The sequence below is a fragment of the Balaenoptera physalus genome (genome assembly GCF_965194825.1).
Source record: "Balaenoptera physalus genome assembly, chromosome: 17".
Lineage (NCBI taxonomy): Eukaryota > Metazoa > Chordata > Mammalia > Artiodactyla > Balaenopteridae > Balaenoptera > Balaenoptera physalus.
The window spans coordinates 75,855,156-75,878,090 of NC_138895.1; the positions used below are offsets into that span (position 1 = coordinate 75,855,156).

The window sequence follows — 22,935 nt, forward strand, 5'->3', positions numbered from 1 at the left end:
TTTAGCTATTATTATTTTTTAAAGGTCACAGAGAACACTCCAAGGAAGAGAGGTAGTTCTTTTTTTTCCTTTTGGTAAAACACACCATCTTGGAGAAGTGATGTTTGTATTAAATATATTCTTTCAGCCTTCCATCAAATGGTTTGCAAATAACAGTTAAAAATATCAGACGTATACATTTCCATTAACCAGGCTATTCGCTAGTGCTTTGGCCTGAGCCTTCTGCCAACTATTTCATTTTGGCCATGTCACTCTCCCCAGCTGCTCTGTTCATTCATTCAATAATTACTTACAGAGCACCAGTTATGTGCTAGGCACTGTTCTAGAGGCTGGAGATATGATGGGGAATTAAGAATCAAGGTCTCTGCCCTCACTAGGCTTTCACTGCAAACCGCCTAACAACAGGTAACACATATGGCCTGAGCACTGTCCCAAGACTTTACCCACATCACCTCTGTTAATGCGCACACCTCCCTTATAAGATACATACTATAACTATACCCATTTTACAGATGAGGAAACTGAGGCTTCAAGAGGTTAAATAACTTGCCAGGCCACAAGCTGATGAGTGGTGGTGTCAGGATTCAAACCCAAGCACTCTAGCTCCAGAGCATCTCTTCTCACTCATTTTGCCAAAACACCTTCTTCTGTTTGAGAGGAAATACAGAAGTGTACATTTCCTGAAAACTAGAATGTAGCGGAAGACGTGGATATGGGCATCTCATCTTCCAGCAGTGGAGGTCTTGCCTTATAACCATGCCATTTTGTTGGTATCTCTAAATCTTACCCTTGAATTCCCAGTTCACCTGCCACCACGGTGAAATTTTCCTGTGTCCCCAGTCAGAATTAATGACAATTTCTTCTGGCTCAAAATACAACAGAAATGTCAGGGACTCTTGTGGAGATGATGAAAAGGAAGGAGAAAAGGAACGATGTTGGTGGTGATAGAGATAAAGGTAATGTTGGGATTAATGAAAATAATGATCTGAGATATCTTAGGTGGTCCTGGCTCTTTGCAACACAAAAAATATGGCAGCTGCCTATACCATGTCAGCAACAAATAGTATTTTCTACAAATAGGTTGTCACACAATGCAAAGAGCTTCTTGGGATGGAGTGAGTTCTCTGTCATTGGGGTATTCCAGCAGAATTGGTATAAATATTCAATGGAAAATGTGTAGATTAAGTGTAGTAATCTATCTCCTACTTTCTTATAATGTTCATTACTCTTCCCAGACTCATTCCCAAAATTGGGAGGACACATAAATGCCTGTATTACTCAAAAATCATCCCCAGTAGTATGTATGTTTTCCTTTCATCTACCTACCTATTCATCTATCTAGCTAGCTAATTAGCCGTCCAATCCAGTATTTGTGTCAACTTCCTCTTCATGAGGTCAATAGATCTTGTATGTTTATTTGATAACTCAATATTATCGAGATCCATCATAGGAAATAAGCAATAAGATAAGAATAATTATGTTTAATAAAATTGGTGTTTGCCTCTTTAATGATACTATCTATTTAAAGACTGTGGAGGCCATGAGTATTTTTTACCAGAACATGGACTTTTAAAAGAAAAGCATCACCCTGGCATGATGATTTTGTGTAGGATCACTGGAGTTACAATTTGGCAGATTCATTAGGTCCTCTTCCCTTGGTATGATTCCTATTCATCTCCTGGTACCAAAAATATTTTATCTGCAATTTTTAGCCTTACCCAGGACTTGAACCAGAAAGAAAGAGACCAGAAGCCCACTAGAAGCACTAATCTGAACCCTGGTCTAACCCACAATTATTTCACCTTCTTGGACCTTAAAATCTATTATAATACATCCTCTAGAGAAGCCAGAACTACCATCTGGCCCTGAACATCAGCCCTGGGTATTCCCATTCATTTATTCATTCTTACATAAATATTTATCAAACATGGGAGGCTGAGACTATTCAGGTATGCAAGCAAGTCTTACCCATTCTCTATTTCATCATACCTACTCTCTGGTGGAAAAACAGACATGGAACAAATACTCTCTCACACACACAGACACACACATACACACGCACAGTGGTATGTGTTATCTAAGAAAAGTACGGGGGCATGTAAAATGTGATTAAGTTGTGACCTAAGAAAGGGCAGAGGAAGCCTCCCTGATAAAGTCTCCTTGTGCAGAGAATGAGGGAAGAGCTTCTCAGGAAAAGGAGGAACAGAAACTCAGACAGCTCAGAGGCAAAAAGAGACACGGGTCTTTCAAGGAACTGAACCAAAGTCATCGTGACTTCAGGAGTGAGAATGAGATGAAGAATGGAATTATCTGAGGAAGACAGAGGCCAGATCTAAAACGTGGGTCTCCAGAGGGAGTTCTGCCTTTGCCTTAAGAGCAATGGGAAGCTACTGACATTTACGGAAGGATTCTAAGCAATCATCCTCATTAAGAAAAACTCCACCCTGGTGACACTGTGGGCAGTAGCTCAGAAAGGATCTAAATTGGGTGTAGGGAGGTGACTGTGATTCAGATGAGGAACAGGGTCTCCTGCACTGAAGTGAAAGGGGTGGAGATAAACTGGATGGATGTGAGCATATTCAGGAGGGAAACTTGTCAGGAACTTGCAATAGATTGGCCATGGGGACTGAGAGATGGAGAAGTGACAGGCATGCCTCGGGCCTTCTGGTTTGGGCAACTGCAAGGATGGACCAGAGAACCCTGGATTCACTGAGATCAAGATCCGGGAAGAGGACAAAGTTAGGGGAACTGCAGGATGTAAATGGCCCCCCTTCCTCTATGAGATTTAGGAGGTTTTTTGGACTTCTTTTTAGAGTCCAATTATTCTACATGTAACCAATTATTTATAACACCAAGAGTCACAGAGTCATAAGCTTCGAATTAGAAGGGATCTTAAAAATCATTCAGTTCAACCCTTTGCCTTTTGCCCCAAATCCCTGACGATGGGCATCTGGCTTCTGCTAAACACCTCCAGGGATGCCTTTTAATCTCACAAAGGCCAGTGCAATTTCAAAGAGTTATAAATAGGAAGGCATCAGTTTCTTCCCTTGGGACATAGTCCTACAAGTCTTCTCCAGCCATAATTATTGCCTGGAATTTATTCTAGGGCTATAAATAATATATCAGATGACACAACATCTGATCTGGGTCTTTCTTTATGTTCCCCAAACCTCAAGTATGGAGCAAAAAAAAAAAAAAAATCACAAAATGAAAACGGCTCTGTTTGTCTTAGATGATCAGGTCATCAAGATAAGAGTTGCAATGTTATCTCAAGAAGCAGTCAATATTTATCGGTCAATACACCATGAATATATTTTGCAGCCAGTATTGATTAGAACTTTCATTTGGATGTTGGTAATGAAGAAGTAAAATAATAGTGGATTAAACAAATTTGGAGTCTATTTTGTGTTATAAAAAAATTTCTAGGGATGAGCCGTCCAGGGTTGGTACAGTGACCTCAATAGTATTATCAGTGTCCTAAAATTCTTATTTCTTTTTTTAAGTTTTTTTTCATCTTTATTAAGGTATAATTGACAAATAAAAATTGCATATATTTAAGATTTACAACTCTGTATTTTGATATACATATGCATGGTGAAATGATTACCACAATCAAGCTAATTTACATATCCATCACCTCACATAATTATCATTTTCTTTCCTTCCTTCCCTCTTATTAGAATTCTTATTTCTTTGTGATCCACCATCCCACTGTGTGGCTTCCATCCTCAAGGTCTTTTCATGGCCTGAGGTGGCTGGTGGAGGTGCCATTTACCTCTGCTTACCGGGCAGAAAGATGACTAAAGTGGGGTGGGTGTAAAAAAAGCAGACTTCCCAGAAGAATCAGGCATCTTTTCAAAGCTTTCCAAAACCTTCCAGTGATGAGTACCACTTACAGCTTATTGGCTACCCCAAGCTACAAGAAGGCACACAGGCACACACACACACACACACACACACTCACACACACACACCCCTGAAACAGATACACACACACACACACACACACACGTCTGGTCACATTACCTCCCCAAGGCTGGTTCTATAGGCAAGAAAGAAAGAACAGTGCATGTCGGCAACCACCCAGCAGTGTCTGAAGCACAGCCTGTGCGCAGAAACTTGCCCCAGGTAAACAGGCATGTCCTCAAATGGCTTAACATTTTAACGCATCTGAAGCAATTTAGGGTAACTCAGAATCCTGTGGGCAACTAGGTCTAGATTACCCTCAAGAACATAGGCAGGAAAGAAAGAGACTTATTTTTGCTAGTAGGTATGTAGGTTAAAATATGGGCTTGGTGTGCATATTTTAATAAATTATGTAATGATTCTTTTCCCTTTTCTTTCTGGTCTATCCATTAATCTGGTTTTGAAGAAGGCTGGGGAACCAGGAAGTGATCAGAACTTTAGACTTTTCTCAGGCTCAGTGTCGTCTCTAAATGTTAATGCTACTATGAGCATGGGCAACGCACACAGAAAGCCAGGTAAAGGGGCCGACTGTTTCTCAGATCTTTAGAGCGTCACGGCATGAAACCCACTGCAGCTCTCTGTAGAGCCTTGACAGGAGGCGGCCCAGGCATCGATGGATAAATTTTCTTTCTTGCCCCTGGTAACATAAATGCCTTGAGGGCAGGAAATATTTATTTGACTTTGCCTTCCTCAAGTTCAGCACATTGTAGACAGTTGATAAATGAAAGGAACATGCATTATTAAATGTGAATATCCATTTACTTAAATGTTGGTCTGGCATGTGCAGGGGCATGGGGGGAGGCAGCAGGAACTCATGTATGTTTGGTACCAAACAGACCTGAGTTTAAATCCTCACTAGGCTACACCCAATCGGAACGACTGCAGCCAAATTCACCTCTGATCTTCAATTTCTTCATTTTGAAATGAGGGTTGCAATTCTACTGCACAGATGCACCATCCAGAGTGGACACGATGTTATGTGAACCACACAACACACACACCAGCGAGGCGCTGCCAAATGTGAGTGTGGTCAGCTCTCCCGCCTGGTTCTCCCCTTGGAACATCTAAGTTAAGGTCTCAAAGCCCAAAGATTCGGAAGGGGGTCTTGTATCTATTTATTTATTTTTTATGGTTTATTTGTTCATTTATTCAACTCATATGACATAGTCTCTGCTCTTAGGGGCCTTATAACTTACTGGAGAGTCAGGTTGTCACGCGAATTTTACTGTACATGATAGGGAAAGGACAGCATTCTGGAGTATTTGAAGAAAGCACTTCAGTCCAAAGAATGTGTTGTACATGGAGCATCCTGGAATTAGAAATTGTTCCACTGACTGATCCCGCAGCCTAGGTGCTATCAGGTGTCTACACTGCTGTTAGAAGATTGTAAACCAGTAAGACAACGGGGAATAGGTGGTAGCAAAGCAGGCCCAATAAAATTCCTCCTCAGGTGTCTGGAAGGGGTGGGGTGGGTCTTTTAAAGAAGTGGTTCTCAAACAGTGTTCAGTGGAACCTTGGGGGTGCCTCGGTGGGTTGGGCAGAAGAACGGCAAAGCGGTAAGAGAGGATGAATGGTAATGCAGCACAAAGAGAGGCAGAGTGGGTCTCCCCGCCACTCTTCCCACCCTGCAGTGTCATTTTCATTAGTTTTATATTTGAGTGCTTAGTCCAGTTTGAAAAAAACATTGCTGCTCTTCTAAATCCTCTTCTGTTTATCTTCTCTGTTGGCGGGAAGTTGATATTTACCCCACTATGAGTTTCCCTGCTAATTTTATTGACAATGGATTCATTTTGCTGTCCTTTAATGGTTGTTTAGTATTGGGATAGGTTCGCAGTTTGAATTATGTGCACGTGCCTGAGATGGGACTGAAAAAAAGTAAGTTTATTAACTAGATTTTAAAATGATCTTTTCAGCCTTTTTTACACCCAAATGACCTCAAACCAAGGTATTTTGGGCAGGATATCAAGCGAAAATTTGTTTCCACCTTCCACAAAATTAGGAAGGGCTTTTCATGAGGAAAAACTTCAGTGTGGTAATCTGTGTGGAGACATAAAAGCATTTAAGTGAAAAGATGGTTTTGCTTCCTTGCAAGAATGTTCTAAGTACATGGCAAAGGGGTGATTCCTGATGACTGATATTTTTGTACATGAAAGAAACACTTAAGTAATGTGTAGCTTGAAATTGAGTGGACGTCCTCTCATCCTGAGGTGCAGTTTTTGCTTCTAGTGGGAAATGACTATTATTGCTGGAAATGGCCAGGGCAGAATTGCCATTTCACCCACTGTTTTTGTTTTAATTTTCATTTTATATTGGACTATAGTTGATTTACAATGTTATGTTAGTTTCAGGTGTACAGCAAAGTGATTCAGTTATACATATACACATATCTGTTCTTTTTCAGATTCTTTTCCCATATAGGTTATTACAGAATATTGAGCAGAGTTCCCTGTGCTATACAGTAGGCCCTTGTGGATTAAATATAGTAGTGTGTATATGTCAATCCCAAACTCCCAATTTATTCCTCTCCCCCCACCTTTCCCCATTGGTAACCATAAATTTGTTTTCTAAGTCTGTGAGTCTGTTTCTGTTTTGTAAATAAGTTCATTTGTATCATTTTTTTTTTTCTTTTTGGCTGCACCTCAGAGACACGTGGGATCTTAGTTCCCTGACCAGGGATTGAACCCGTGTCCCCTGCAGTGGAAGCGTGGAATCTTAACCACTGGACCTCCAGGGAAGTCCCTGTATCAATTTTTTTAAAGATTCCACATATAAGCAATCAGGCACTCAGCCTGTGGACTGCTGTCCTGTGTTTGGCCAGTTCCAGCCCCATCTCAGAGCTAGGCAGCCTGGCAATGTGTAACCAACCACATCAGGCCCATCTGTGTTACAGAAATACTACTACTATTACTCCTCCTCCTACTACTGCTGCTGCTATCCAGTGCTTGATTACTCCTGTTTATCAGCTCAACACTCGTTCTTATTCATCAACTCCTTTCCTATCTATAAACTGTGAAGTTTTGACAGCAGGTATCTTACATCCTCATCTTGTTACAGATGATGTGACTAACTGTACAGCAGGATGAAGTGAGTTCCTCAAGGTCCTGGGGTCTGTTTCCTGGGGTCTGCAGACATAGAACAGGAAACCACAGAAGCCAGACTCCAAGTTGTGGGTATTCAGGCTGCACAGATGCCCAGCTCCATCACTCCTGTGTAACACTGACATAAAATGGCTTGTTGATCACGGCTGACACACGCATTTTGTAAAAGCTAGATAGGCAATTCTGACAAGCTCCACAAAATCACTAATTAAATATTCAAAGGAAACAATTGTCTGTCAATTAAATATCTCAGTTACGATTCCCTTGGAAACAAATCGAATGACTAAAATCACATACAATTTTACAACTCACGGTGTCAATGTAACTAAACCAGTAGGAGAAATTAAATATTAAATACCATCTAATAAGTAATTCTCTCAGCATTTGCTATATCCTTACTCATATTTCTCTTCCTTCTCAGTGGTTACAGACCTCAGCCAGCTATGTTTTCTACATGGGTTGTCATTATCTGATCTTGGGAGTGAAATAAACCAGGAAAGCATACAAATCTTCACATACACGTTCATTGTAACTCATAGGAATACAAACCGTAGAGCAGTGAGCCATCTCAAGTCATTTCCTAGTGATAGAGTTTTAGAGCTGTGACGAATTCATTTCAAGGCCAAGACAGGTGGAGTGGTCTGTACAAAGTTGCACTGTCTTGGATGTAAAGTCCGAGGTCAATCTTTTGATGACCATTAGGTGCTATTTTCAATACAATGTACCAGCCCCCTGGCTCCACAGACCGATAACATCGTTATACGCATTGCTACGATTTGGAATACAAATTTCACTTTTCTTTCCCTTTATTACTTTTAACTCATTGCCTCTGAAACTAGCAGAGTCAATTGAGATAAAATGGCCTTAAAAAACCATCAAATCGAGGGGCAGCTTTGAAATGAGACAGATGCGGTTAAAATCCTTTACTAGCTGTCTGACCGAAGGGAAATGATGTAATACTGAGCTTAGCATCCTCAGCTATAAAAAGGGAAGCAGAAATACTGATGCTAAGATGATTCTCCAGGCACTGACTCAAGAAGCCTCTGCTACGAGCTTTTCCCATGATGTGCCAATGTCCATTCCAGGGATAGACAAAAGGACAGCGCCTGTCCTCAAAGTGTATATGGTTTACTAATAGAAACAAATAAGGAAGCTATAATTCCAGTCTCACCTACCAACCCCTATTCCTCCTCCAGGTCTTAATTAAGAATACTTTCCTCCTCTCAGTTCAAGTCAGGTTTTTTTCTTTTCAGTAGAAACCAGGACCAGGACAAGGGTGAGGCCAGCTGGGTTCCTAGGGTGTACAGTTTAAGAAAGCACTTCCTGTCAGGGTTGTACAAGTGCAGAGTCGGCACCTCAGAGTGAGTGCCTCTTATGCTTTGCACCTTGGGTGCCTTACTAGCCTCAACCTGGTCACTGCCTGGCACTAAACCAGGTCACCTGACTTAAAAGCACTTAACTCAGTTTGAAATTTTTCACGTGTTTATTAGGTCACTATTTGATTGATGGGTGTCTCTCACTCTAGATTATAATCCCTTTAATAGTAGGATTCTGGATTCTTTTCCTCACCACAGTATCCTTACTGTTTGCACCCAGCACGCAGTGGTACTCCATAAATATTTATGCATGAAGGACTGAATGAAAGAATAAGTTAATGTATAATGGAGAGATGTAAAGGGCATGAGGCAAGCCAAGGGACTTAAACCCACCTGGCAAAGCGTCAGAAAACCCACTGCAGAGAAGGCGGGGTCTGTGCTGAATTCCAGAGCCTTTCTCCTCGAATTATCATTTGCAGGCTGGCAGCATCCAGCACCCAGGCACTTGTTAGAAATGCAGAATCTTGGGTTCCCCCTAAATCCAAAGATTTTACCAAGACCTCCGGGTGATCCCAAAGCACATTAAAGTTTGTGAGCATTGGTCTCAAAAACACATGGGTTGGGGCTTCCCTGGTGGCGCAGTGGTTGAGAATCTGCCTGCCAATGCAGGGGACACGGGTTCGAGCCCTGGTCTGGTAAGATCCCACATGCCGCGGAGCAACTAGGCCCGTGAGCCACAGCTACTGAGCCTGCGCGTCTGCAGCCTGTGCTCCGCAACAAGAGAGGCCGCGACAGTGAGAGGCCCGCGCACCGCGATGAAGAGTAGCCCCCGCTCACCGCCAACTGGAGAAAGCCCTTGCACAGAAACGAAGACCCAATACAGCCAAAAAGAAATAAAGAAAGAAAGAAGCTTTCATTAAAAAAACAAACAAACAAACAAAAAAACACATGGGTTTAGCCAAGTGAAGCCCAGGAAAGGACCACTCAGGGCAGAGGACTCCAGGAAAAAGGGTGACTGTTTTGAAAATTAAGTTATAATAAAGCATAAAAGGTATTGTGTGATTCTTTGCACCAGGCCCGGAACTAAATACTCTAAATACTATTGTGCATATTATTTCATCTCTTCAATGATCTTCCGGCTTGCTATTATTCTTCCCATTTTACAGTTAAAGAAAGTGAGGTACAGAAAGATTAAGGCCCTTGAGGGTGTCCTGAAATTAATAAATGGCAGATCTAGCCCAGGTGGTCTGAATCCACATCCTGCGCTGTGATCTCCACACACTGATGGCTCTTCCCGTGAGATGTGTAGGTCTGGAGCAGGGCAATACTCAACACCGACACTCTCCCACTGAAAACATCTTGCTCGAAGAACTGCTTGTCTTTTTGTCAAATTTGGTAACATCTGCCTGCCCCTCCTCCATTAAACACCTAATCTGAGTTCAGATTCTCAAACAAACAATTACACACAGGCCATTTGTTCCTAAGCTGGCATGTGTCTTGAAGAAGGGACACAGGGGAGGTTTCCTGGAGCTGGTGACACCTGAGCTGGTAGACAAGGAAGGAAGGAGCCAGAAGAATTGTTCCAGAAAAACATTCAGGCATAAGCCAGCATGAGGTACCCAGGAAAACTGGTGATGGGATTCCACTGTGGAACTTACCCAGTGGTGTGAGGTGGTAAGAATACTAGCATTTGAGAGAAGCTCACCCTTGCGGGGTGGGGACGGCTTGGAGGAGCACGAGGGATGAAAAAATTGAGAAATCGTTGGGGAGGGCGTGCTGCACTAGAATGAAATGAGTAGGATGGAGACATTTGGACAGATCCCAGCGATGGGAGAGGAAACCATCCGGATTTCACATAGATGCTGGGAGACTGGGAGGTGATTTTTGACTTGTTGAGACTGAGCTGCCTGGAGGTGTCTAGCAGGTCACGAAACACCCTGGTCTTCAGCGTAGCAGACAGAACAGGGTTGGAGATACAGATGTAGGACATAGGTGCATGGTCGTCAACTAAAGGAGGACGTGATTGCCCAGGGTGATGGGGGAGAAATACGGGATGGGAACTTAAGAAGCCTCACCATTTAAGAGGTGAGTTGAAGGGCAAGCCCTGAAAGCACTTGAGAAGGAAGAGTGTATGTAACCGGCACTAGACTCAGTCGTAGAGACACACCGTGACTCAGGTACAACCCCTGCCTTTGCGAAACTCACAGCCCGGCTGGTGAGAGACAGACTTGGAGACAAATAGCAGTACGGCCCTGTGGCAGGATGGATAGGCAGGTAGGGGTAATGCCAGCTCAGAGAAGAAGGAATATCTAACTAGGTCTGGGTACTAGGAAAAACTTCATAATTCTGCATTTTCCCCCTACTCACAAAACCCTTTTAGGTATCAAGATACTTGTGCCTGAAGAAGCCAAAGCCATGTGGCCAATGTCACTGGGAAAAATTCATGGCAAAAATACGATGACAATTTGTGGTTTCTATGTTTTTAAGGAAATGTACTTACATAGTTTCAAAAATATCTCTCACTGCCCATTGGCACAGTTCACAGTTCCTCTCTGGCTGAAATGGCTTGGGCAGGGCCCCAAGAGCAGCACATGATGTCATTATTCACTTGGTAAGAGACAAAGGCTATATCTCTCTCATAAATAGGGAAGGGGGCCCTCTGTTCATTGGGCACTGACTGTCTGGTCCCATGATCCCACCCGCAACTGAGTTGACCATCACCAGTAGGCTAGGAAGATTCACTTAAGTAATGGGGGACATTTGATGCTGAACTTAGAAGAAAATAAGCCGGCTCTGATTGATTTTGATTTTGTTTCTTGAACTGACTGACAGCAGAAAAGTGAACTAAGGGGGATAATGCATCACAGAACCGAAAACAGGCGACTTACTCATAACCTTTTTGGACTTCATGAAGACTGTTTTAGTTACTTGCACTTGGTTCCCATATGGAAAATCAGGCTTTATTTTTGCGTTTAGGCAGTCTACAGATAAATTGGTCCAGTGAGGGTACAAACTGGTCTTTAGGTGGCAGGTTTTAAGCTGTGGGAAATGGCAGACTAAGCAATTGTCCAGTTACTACGCTCAGCAAGGGCAACTGGTTCTCCTCTTAGGAGTGAGGCAGACCAGCTTGGCTGGCAAGGAGCGCCGGAGGCAGGTAGGAAGGTGGGAGCACCTCTTGCCCACAACTGCCCCTGTATGAAGCCAGAGGGTGAATATCCACAGGTGACCAGAAGGGGGTGCCACTGAGAGGTCAGGCCAAAGAAATGATTTGGGGTAGTATACCACAAAGCAAAGACAGCCTGAGTGAGGTGCCGGTGCTGGGATTCAGAGCCAGGGTGCTACAGAACCAAGAAGGACGCCAACGAGGGGCTGAGACCCTCATTAATACTTGGGCTCTATTTTGCATGGATGGACCAGACTACTTAAAATTTTCAGGAATGGACAAATAAGAATGGGTAATTTAGGTCCATGACTTTTTAACTTCCTTTTTCCTTTTTTATCTTTGTTGACTGAAATGATCTGGATAATGACTTGAATTTTTCTTCATGTTATCTACTATAACTTCCTTAACACAGGTCTAACAAACACTCAGCTTGGGGCTTTCTGCCCAAAGCACTTCCTGGGATGACATTTGGTGTGCTTTTGCCTGGGATGACATTTGGTGTGCTTTTGCCTGTATTGACCAGAGAAACTGATTTCTTTTCTCCCACTGGCTTTTCACTGACTGTTTGACCATGCGCGTTGGCGGGGTGGAGGGGGAGGAGGTGGCCATGTAATAGTCATTCATTCCATTCATTTATAAGCACGATATTTAGAACTGCCCATGTGCCGGGTACTACGCTAGGCGCTAAGAACACAACGATGAGGAGGGCACAATCCTTGACCTCAAGGGGCTCACAGCCTGGTAGGCACATGACATGTTACGACGTTGCTCTGATAGTTGAAAATGCAGAGTGTAGCAATGTACCAAGGAGAGGGAATTGAGCCTTGCTTAAACTCTTTGTCTGCCCACCTTGTGTGGGAATGGGCTGCCTGGAGCTCCAAGGCAGCTGCTCAGTTTTTAGCTGGGGTTCCTGTGAACACAGAGCAACTAGGAGAGCCTGGAGCTGCAGACAAGCCCGACCTTCTCAACATGAGGCAGATGCTCTCTTGTGCCATGTCTTCTGGTCACCAGGCTCGGGATGCCTTCAGTCTGTGATAAGGCGATGCTTAAATAACTGACCTCCTGACTCTTCCCCGGGGTGCCTTTACATTCTTCACTAGCAAGATCCACACCCATTTACAATTTTTTCTAAAGTCTGACCTTTCCTTTCACGCAACTCTTAAAAGAAATCCACTGCAGCTTCGATTTTTCATGCTTTAGAGGTCTGTAGTAAAAAGAGCCCAAGACCTGCATTTGTGTAAAATATTCACCGAATGCTGTGTTTCAGACGTGTTCTGAGAGTCTGCTACAAACCTTCCTACCTCTGCATCAGAGTCACCAACTCCCTCCCCAAATCCATTCAAGTACCAGCCTCATTACAGCAACAACCTTGACTGGGTAGTACACAGCCGTGTCTCAGAATCCAGAACCCAACCGTCAGTCAACAAGTATTTGGTGAATAATTTTCCTACTCAATCCTCATTCTCCCCTTCTTCCTAATGCAATCCTGATTTTTTGAGAAGCACTAAAATCAAATCTATTTTTGCCATCCTTTCTTGCTGATGGAGGGGGCTTTGGATCAGAATTCTGGTCCCCAAAATAGAAGCAGACATCACTGGGCAGGGGTCCCAGAGGAGCTCCTGAAAGGGCCGCCGACTCAGTGGGCAAATGCCCTTTAGGCATCTTGGCTTCTTGCCCTTTGCTTTTTGTCCTCTTCTTTTTTTTTTTCCTGCCTGCAAAGTGGCTGTGATGGCTTAGAGATGCAACCAGTGGTTTCCAAAGGACCTTGAGGAAAAGACCTCCCTGTATGGAATTCTCCTTTAGGCCATCCCTGATAGATTTCTGTACAGCTTTCCCTTGAAAAATCCCCATGCCAGGGAGCTCATCACTTCAAAAAGCAGCTCCCTGGGCAGGTCTATCTGTTACAAAGCCTTAGCTTTAGGTGAAGCAAATCTCTCATGGTATAACGACCACCCATTGATCATTACTCTGTCTTAGAAGACACATAAGATAAACAGTTTCTCTTTGTCATGGCAGTACCCCTGATATTTGAGGACACCGACCATATCTCTTCTATCCTTAGGCCTTGCAGGGTTTTTCTTTTTTTTTTTTTGGTCCTGTTCTGTTTTGCTGCATTTCTTATTCCCATGTTCTGAGTTAAAGGAGTACATATAGTACATATATTTTGACTACGCATTCCCTAATCCTTAGTCGTCTCTATTTTATAAGCAATCGTGTATTCAGCACATAATCACACAGAAAAAAGGAGAAAAGATTCTGAAATGGTTTACTCCAGTCAACTGGAAAACCAGCTGACACAGGACAAGGATGTAGTGAATAAGACAGCTCAACAAAATAATTCTTGTTTCATGTGAAAATTTTATACTGGTATGCTCTCTATATAAAGATGACAGTTTAAAAAATTTACTCATTAAAAAAACCCCAAACATTAATACGATTTAATTTCATACTTACCTCACGTCTTCACCATGTACATTTTTATCATTTTCTGATTTAGGAGAATTTTGTGTTTCAAAGATATTTTGCAATTCATAACACCCGAGTTAGGCATATAAGTCAGGAAGTGGGGTGGAAGGGAAAGAAAACCCCAGTGACTAATGAATGTGCAAGGTGTTACACATATTAAAAGACATGATCTAGCTAAGAATGAAATTCAAATACTAAATCACAAACATGCCCAGAGTCCAATGCAGAGATATCAAAGAAACAAGGAATTGCAGGTTTATCTGACAACACATTGAGTTATAATCCCAGTTCGCTGGTTGAGAAGGTGGTCACACAGTTGCATTCACTGGTAGAATGGCTTTTATTCCCCTTGGGAGATGGCCAGGCCTCCCTGGGAATGTCTGGGACCTCAACGGTTAATTAATCTACCCTGCATTCTTCTGTACCCTGCAGAGCTGACTGTGAAAAATCTTGGAGTGAGAAAAGCTGGCTTCCGAAGTGCTGCTTAAGTGACCTGACTTATTAAAATAGTCCTTCATAAACAAACTCACATGATCTAATTTGCGTGTATAAATCCAATTATGTTTCCTGGGAAGGCACAGGGAAGATTATCTGGCTGGGTAGACCAACGTTCTTCTACTCCAGCCCCAAGAAAACGCTGAGGGAGAAATTATTTACAGAACTGATTCTCTTGCTAACTGAGGGTCAGACCTAAATATCCCAGAAATTTGCCTACATTCTGCTTTTGGTACCTTGCATTCCAGAGAAAGCAAAGAACACTCTACAAAGCAATATGCCTAGGGAACTGATACGCCATCCAAGTGCATATTCTAGACCTCCTGGTCCCTCAGAACATCAATATTGTGCCCATTCGTTGGTGAGAGGAAAGGTTTGAGATGAATGCTGCAAAGTGTCTCCTATGTTCTGAAAACAAACACATGTAGCATCAACTCAAACAGACACACTTGTGAAATGAATAAATTAGCATCCTAAGAAACATTTAGACAACAGTGAAGTGTCACATCAGCGTGACTGTAGTTGTGTCCTTTGATTATACGTTGCCAGCAGCACTGAATTTGGGATCAACTTTTTTTTTTTAATCTTTCCTTTTAATGCTTGGTTTCACTTATTTTTGATGAGCTCTTAAAATGCCATCAATCATCAAGGTGTAAATGTGACTAATGCATTTGTCCTACTTAGCATGACACCGCAGCAGCTGCTCCAGAAATAAAGTCCTCCCAGTCTTCCCAGTTCCAACCTAATTATGCTCCGACCCACTGAAACCGGTCAGGTGACATTACTGGGTAGGAAGAAAAACAAATTCATTATTCAGTCTTGCAAAGGCCACACCACATGTCATTTTACAACTCCCTCTAAATACACAGACGCCAAGCCTATTGGCAACTCCAGGGCAAAGGTGTCTACAGATCAAGGCTGAAGGGATTTAGTTTGTCATTTCAGATGTCATTAAAAATATCCTTTGCAAAGCCTACTCTCCATCACAAAAAAAAAAAAAAAAAAGGAAAGGAAAGGAAGGAAGGAAAAGAGAACCAAAAAGGACAGTCTCTCGGTATTTTTCACAAGTAAGAGAGAATAATACTTCCATTTCTGGGCATTCAGAGGAACCCCTTGGGAATGTTGACACTCAAATCTGCTTTTGAAAGTCATTTTCTCAGACAGGCTGGGATGTTGCAATTATTTTTTTTAAAGCCTATATGAATTTGCCAAAGGAAAATGTACAGAAATGGAGGTATTTGTGGTTTTAAAAAATGCACATCATAACTAGTGAGGTGCATTAAATAGGACCCCAGTTACACTCATTTAATGGATATTTGTGTTTCCTGAAGTATCTACCTTGATATCAAATACCAAATTGAGATGATTTAAATTACATGTCATTTGCTGTACATTGAATAGTCATAAGATTCCTTTTATTTGATTCGAGTTAACAGACTTAGACAAAGGACATATAATACATGCATATGTTTAAATTTTACACATGGGGAGAGAGATGTTGGTAATTCCATTATACTCACTTTGACTTTACTGTGAAGTCAACCCTTCATTTAAATGATCAGAAATGCATGTTAAAGCACATGCAAAGCCTACTTCTCTCCTGACCCCCACCTGCTCATACCATACACCACTCTCTTACCTGGTATAAACAATGCATTTTTCCCAAAAGGATTTTTTAAAGGCCAAATGGCAAGCTAAAAATCCCTCGTTATTAATCAAGTTTAATGATCATGATTTAATTAGCATTCTTCTGGCTCTAGTCTTTTCTGTTTCATTGGATGTGTGTAAGACAAGGAAGAAAAGGCTGCTTGAGAAATTCAAATCTGACAGCATAACCTTGAGCACTAACTCACCTGGATTTGCATACCTGGCTGCCTTTGCTCATAGAGCTATCTTGGAGAAATCACCTCCATTCTGACACTTCTGCTTATATGCCTCACCAAGAGGTACAGAGGGCTAATTAGCCACTAGCTGTGACATTTTAGAATCCCCAAGAGGGAAGCATAATGCAGCAATCTTTGTAGTTAAATATTGCTGCCTCTCAGTTTTCCAATAACTAAATGATCTTCATCATCTTATCACTAATGAGCTGAAGAATGAGAATGAGATGAATTTCAAAAGTTAGGTAGCTCATATTATTGTCACCAGCAATTAAAATAGAATCAACTGCTAACTACAGCAACAGAGCTTAGAATGTATCTCCCTGGTGAGAGAACCTACCAAATACAACCTTATCATTAATATTTTATTTATACACATAATGTCATTTTGTAATGGATTTTCAGATGGGTAAATTGAACTGGCAAGAGAAACAATTTGTTTAAGAGGTGGAAAATTCTGTGTCGTAGAGAGAATCTGGACAAAAGCGCTACTATCTGTGGCTTGAATCACATAATGAAGCTGATTTAATTTGAAATGGGTGAGGCTCCGCAAGGAAGGAATACCTACAGACCTAGTGCTACCTGTAGCTGAACTTTCTCAGGGGGAAAGGAAAAGGAATCCTTTGAATTGGGCTTTGAACCTTCTGAGGGTTCCTCAGTATTTCCAGTGCCACTTAGACCTAGAAAATACACGGGGATCACATCTGCCCTGGACAAGAACCTCTTCGGGTGGGAAGTTCACGACTTTCGTCTAACTGTTCACTGAGTGGAGAAAACAGAAACCGTTTCTTTGCTGATAGCAAGGAACCTCCTAGTCGGCCCTTTTAAGGTTCTACCACGTATCCAGACTGGAAAGCACGTGATTGATAGATAAATGAATACAGAGCATTCTCTCTTCGTATAGGGTATCTGCAGAGACCTGCAGCTTGGTTGTTACCCTGTCAAGCCACAGATATAATTTTCTTCCAGAGGGAAAGAGGAGAAGCCGATTCTCAAGCTTGGGTTAGAGAAGGCAATCATCAGCTCATTTGTTCCTTTTGAAAATGGCATTTTCAGTGAAGCGAAACAGCTGCCGAGGTGTGTTTACTGTATCCTCATTCTAGCTTCCTGCTTCTTGAAAATGTTAAGTTAAACATGAGCCATCCTCTTAATGGGAATCAAGATTAATGCAGAGAAAGAAGATATGCCAGTGTTGATGGCCTTCAGTTGACAAATTTATATCCCACTGAGCAAGACGATAAGCTAGCTACAAAGAGCCTATTCCCAGCAATTCAATCACTTTCCCCTTATGATTGCCCTTTGGCTTTTTCATTAAATGTTAATTCGTGTGCTATATGGGGTATCACTCTCCTGTGTAGTGAAACAGGTACCTCTCGCTCTTGAGTCATTTCAAATGCTTATGTTTTTAGAAGGATACCCTCTGAAAGGTTTCTAAAGAGTGACTGGCATTGAGCTAGGATCTGAATCCTGACCTCACCACTTCTCAGGCTCATCATCTTTGGGAGGTCCCTTTAAAGTTTCTAAGAATCTGTCATTTCTTCTCTGAAATAAAAGTGAAGGATGATACCATCAGTTTGTCATCACTAGATGTGATCATGTATGTAAAGGCTCTTGGTTACAGGTAAAATATTGCACAAATGTAAAGAATTATTACTGTGCTTTGATTTCTTTGAAGGTGTTTACGTGTAAAAGACTGCTTTACACACATTTAACGTGTGTGTGTGTATGTGTGTAGAAAGCTTTCACCAACACAACGTCGGGGGACTTGGCTATTTTATAATATTGCTTATGCAATGAGTACTCTTGTTCATTCAGTGATCAAGTGCCTACCACGTGCCTGGCATGTTTCTAGGTGCTGAGGATAAAAGGATAAACGCGATAGACAACGTCTTTGCTCTTACGCGGTGTTTACATTCTTGTGAGGGTGTGGGGCTGGGGGAAGAAACACAATAAATATAAACCAATCAGATAATTTCAGATGGTATATGTGTTCTGGAGAAAATAAGACACGTCATGTACTAGGGAGTGGCATTTGAACTGAGTCTGGAATAATGAGAATGCGTCAGTCATATGAAGACCTGGCAAAAATTGTTCTAGGCAGCAGTCACAAAGCCTAAGAAATGGGAAAGCGCTTGGGATATTTGAAAGACAGGAAAATAGAGAGTATATTTGGAGGCTGAGGAGTAGAAGAGACAAATATAATTAGCGAGAGAAGCAGCACCAACTTATAAAGGATCCAGTAGGCCACGGTTAACGAGTTAGGATTTTATTCCAGTTTCTAAACAAGGTCGTTAGCAGGTGTTAAGTATGCCTTGTATATCACCAAACAGGGAAAACCAAACAATACTGATTAAAAAAAATCACAGATTCTTTTTTTTTTTTAAAGCGATTCTCTACTTTATCCACGTACAAGGTCTAGGAAAGACACTTGAACCTCTAGAGGGCGCCAAAGGAAAACCTTTTGTGGCCAAAGCCACAAAGGTTCTTTCAGCACCTAAAATCAGAGGAGAGCGCTCTGCTTGTTCTTTCAGAGTCCGGCAAAAGGTGACACCTTATGAAAAGATAGTTCATCTGCATTTCCTACCCAAACAGAAAGTTGAATGAGCTTGGTATACATACACCAGGACCCTGGTTTTCACGCTAAAGGATTGTTTATGATGGGGTGGGAGTAGGAAAGCATTTGAGGGTTATTTTTAATCTTCTCCCATCTGGTAGTATTTGAGTGGAGAATAAAACAAATATGGAGCCAAAATTTACTTTCTGGATTCATTTGGCAAGAAAAGTGTCTCTATACTTAGGACTTTGAAAATATTCATAATTTGCTACTTAGGATGTTATTCTAAATACTATTCCTAAGTTACTTGACAAAGTCTTTTAGTAATGTGTACCAAGGAAGGCTACTGCATGAGAAGCAGTGGGTTATGACAAATGGAATTTTCTGCAAATGGTCAAGATAGCTATGATATATTATGAAAACGACTCATAGTGAGAGAAGAGAAGGGGAAGGAAGGAGGAGAAGGAGACAGAAAAGATGAGAAAGGGAAAAAGGGTAAAGGAGCAAGAGGGTCAGCTGATGTCTAGGTACATAATAAAGAAAATGCAAAACAGAAGGAGAGAAATTGGAAGAAAGGGAGAGATTCAGAGGACACTCGGGTTCAAATCCACGTGTAAACAAGATTCAGAAACACAGTTAAAATATAATTTTATATAATCCCAAATTGAGACTTTATCATATGTGGGTATTAAAGGTTCATGATGATTCTGAGAAAACATTATGGTTTTTTAAATCCTTTTTTCTTTTATAAATTTATTTATTTTATTTATTTATTTTTGGCTGCACTGGGTCTTCATTGCTGCACCCGGGCTTTCTCTAGTTGCGGCGAGCAGGGGCTACTCTTTGTTGCCATGCCCAGGCTTCTCACTGCGGTGGCTTCTCTTGTTGCGGAGCACGGGCTCTAGGTGTGTGGGCTTCAATAGTTGTGGCTCGCAGGCTCTAGAGCACAGCCTCAGTAGTTGTGGCGCACGGGCTTATTTGCTCCACGGCATGTGGGATCTTCCCGGACCAGGGATCGAACTCGTGTCCCCTGCATTGGCAGGCGGATTCTTAACCACTACACGACCAGGGAAGTCCCTCATTATTCTTTTTAATAAGAAAAATTCAACGGGTCAGACCTTACTTACAGAGGTTCTCATCCTCCCATTTCATGCCTGATGATCATAGCCATGTAGTTTATAAATGCTCTTTGCTCTACCCAGGGAGACTTCAAAAAGCACCGTAAAAGTGGCCAACCAGATAAGTAACCTAAGCAAATGGATATAGACCATCCGAGAAGAGAGAGAATCCCAAATCAACTAGGAGTCCAGAAGGTCAATGATGGGTAAAGCACTCTGACGGTACCAGCGCTCTAAAAGTCATGAGCAGTTTTCATAGGTGTTGTACCTGTTTAGCCTAAGAACCATCTATTCAAACCAGACTGCAAGAGAAGCCTCTGATGGCCAAGCACCTCTCACCAGCTATTTACTTGAAAACACTCCAGCTGATACGTTTCCCTCATTTTTATGGAGAAGTTCCCATAAAACTCTCTTGTTACCCCCATTCACTCTCTTGTTACCTACCAGACATTTGGCCAAGAAAGTGCCAGACCATTAATTATCAATTGATTTCAATGAATTTAAACAATGGAGTCATCATCTAACTCCTCATTCACAGACAATGAGAACTTTGTTCACAGAAACACATCCATTTTTAATGGGGAAAGATAGGAAGAAAGGGGGAGAAAGGAGAAAGCGACCTAAAGAGTCAGGTTCCACCTAAATATTTCAAACCATCTACATCAAAATGCCCCTTTTCAATTAAGCAAAACTTGCATTCTTTGCCAATGACATGCACCCCCCCCCTCCACCAGCCCCAAAAGTCCTGAGGTTGATTTATTCAAAGCATTGGGGTTGGATCCTGTAGCAAGAGAAGATTGCACCTTAGATCCCCAAGGCAATAAAGAAGAAAAACGTGTGTCACAGGCTTGTCTGAAAGACTGCGTGAGATAGCTTAAGTAGGGTACCCAGCACCAGCAATTAGTACGCGTTTGACAAATATTGATTCCTTCGAGAACTGAGGATTTGTGGCGCAAAGACACAGAGAAACCCAACTCTGAATCCCAGAGTCCCTTAGGACACCCTGCTGTAACTCTCACGAGTAAAGCTGCTAAGGAATGGGTCACCTTCTAAATCGGGATGCTCCTCCCCCCTTTCTGCCTCCTGCTCCAGAGACTGACTGCAGCTCCTGGGGGATGTGTGAGGGGCAAAAAGAAGACTACTTCTTAGCTGATGTCAGAGAATCACTCACAGAATCAGAGTAGAAGGGTAGAGATGATGGAAACTTTAGAGGTCATTTAGTTCCAGTTCCTCTAGAGCAACAGCATCCCATGAACTCCCCAGGACCTCCTAGGTGCAAAGCACTGTGCCGGCCTGGGGGAGGGGACTCACAGGGAGAGAGGCAAACCTGCCTCTTAGAAAAGCGATTTCTAAAGAACCCCGGGGAGTCAGGGGACGAGCAAGGCAGGTAGGAGTTACCTGGTTGATGGAAATGACCGCCAGCCTGGGGATGACCCCCTGGAGGGCCACCTGCAGTAACGACGTGCCCAGGCCGGCCAGGATGGCCCAGGTGAGCGGCAGCGGCAGCATGCTGTAGGTGGCGAAGAGCGTGAAGAGCACGTAGCCAATGCCGTCTCCCAGGAGCCCATAGCCCAGACCTGCTGCTAAGATCTGGGTGGTCATGGCCACCCAGGTGACCACGCCGCTGTACTGCAGGTACGTGTGCGACGTGGTGTCCTTCCTGACCACCACCAAGGCGCAGATCACCACCTCTATGCCCGTGAAGAAGCCCAGCAGGATGCCCTTGAGCGGGTCCATGGGGGCCGAGGCCAGGCTCAAGTGCAGAACCAAGAGGGTGAGTTTGGTCAGTACGTCCAGCACGTTCATCACCACCTCCGATTTGCGCCTCTGGCCCAGGAAATAGCGCTGGTACAGGCGCTCCAGATCCCGGGACTTGAAGGAGTTGCGCAGGGTGGGGAAAATGACGCCTCGGTAGCTATAGCCCCCCTTGAGGAAGAAATCCGAGTTGCTCGGGGCGCAGTCGAGGTGCAGGAAGCCCAGATCGCCCGCGCCGCCGCCGCCGCTGCCGCTGCGTTCCGGGAAGACTTTGGTGCAGCCGGGGCTGTGCGCTCTCTCCCCGGGGCCCAGCGCGTAGAGGGGCAGCGCCGAGTCGCCGGCCAGCTGCGACGCGTGGTGGTGGTTGGGGCCGCCGCCCACAGGGTCCGAGGCTTTGCTGGAGCTTCCGCTCCCGCCGCCGCTGCCCCGGTGCCCGTGAACGAAGCGCTGCTCGGTGATGTGCCGCACCGCCGTTTGCCACAGCAGCCGCTGCGGCCGGGAGCCGCTCCCGCCGTCGCCGGCCGGGGGCGTCGGGTGGATGGTGTAGAGCTCCTCGCTGCCGCTAAGGCAGCGCACATCGGAGAGCTCCATGGCGCCGGGCCGCTGGGAGGGAGGCGCAGAACCTGCGGGAGGCCGCGGTGGGAGGGGGTCCCGAAAGACCCAAAGGCGGCCTGGTGGGAGCTTGGCGGCGAGCCCTTCTATCCCCAGCCGCCCTGGGCAGGAGGTCCCCGCACGTCAGGTCATAGTGCGCCCCGGGCCAAAGGGCGCCTAGAAGACCGCCGCAGACCCCTGCGTCCTCGCGCGTCGCCCTCCCGCCAGCCCGCGCAGCTTGGGTGCGTGGCAGCGGGGGCTATTTGTCCGCAGAAGCCGCGGCGCTCTGAGCCACGCAGACCCCTTCCCGGCCTCTGGCTTCCTGGCTGGGTCTCGGCTCAGCGTCTTGGCGTTGCCTTTGCTCTCCAAGAGGCGCCCAGGCGCCTGGGCTCCGTGCTTCAGCTGCGCGCCGGGCGGGTCCTGGCTGCGGCACTGGGCTCGGGACGCCCACGACTCGGCGGCTGCAGTGGGGGGTGGTCGGGGGTGACCGGCAGCGCAGACGGGTGCGAAGTTAGCCGCTCTGGCTGGAGCAG

General features: G+C 43.9%; 1 protein-coding gene across 3 annotated transcripts in view; it reads right to left on the reverse strand.

Moving 5' to 3' along the window:
- Positions 1-22,479, reverse strand: part of ADCY8 (adenylate cyclase 8) — a 228,962-nt gene extending 206,483 nt beyond the window's left edge. For all 3 annotated transcript variants that reach the window (XM_082434066.1, XM_082434065.1, XM_082434064.1), the window contains exon 1: positions 21,455-22,479. In XM_082434066.1, the coding sequence (XP_082290192.1) occupies positions 21,455-22,402 (948 nt within the window). In that variant the 5' untranslated portion in view covers positions 22,403-22,479. The remainder of the gene's footprint in view (positions 1-21,454) is intronic.
- Between the last annotated feature and the right edge of the window lie 456 nt (positions 22,480-22,935).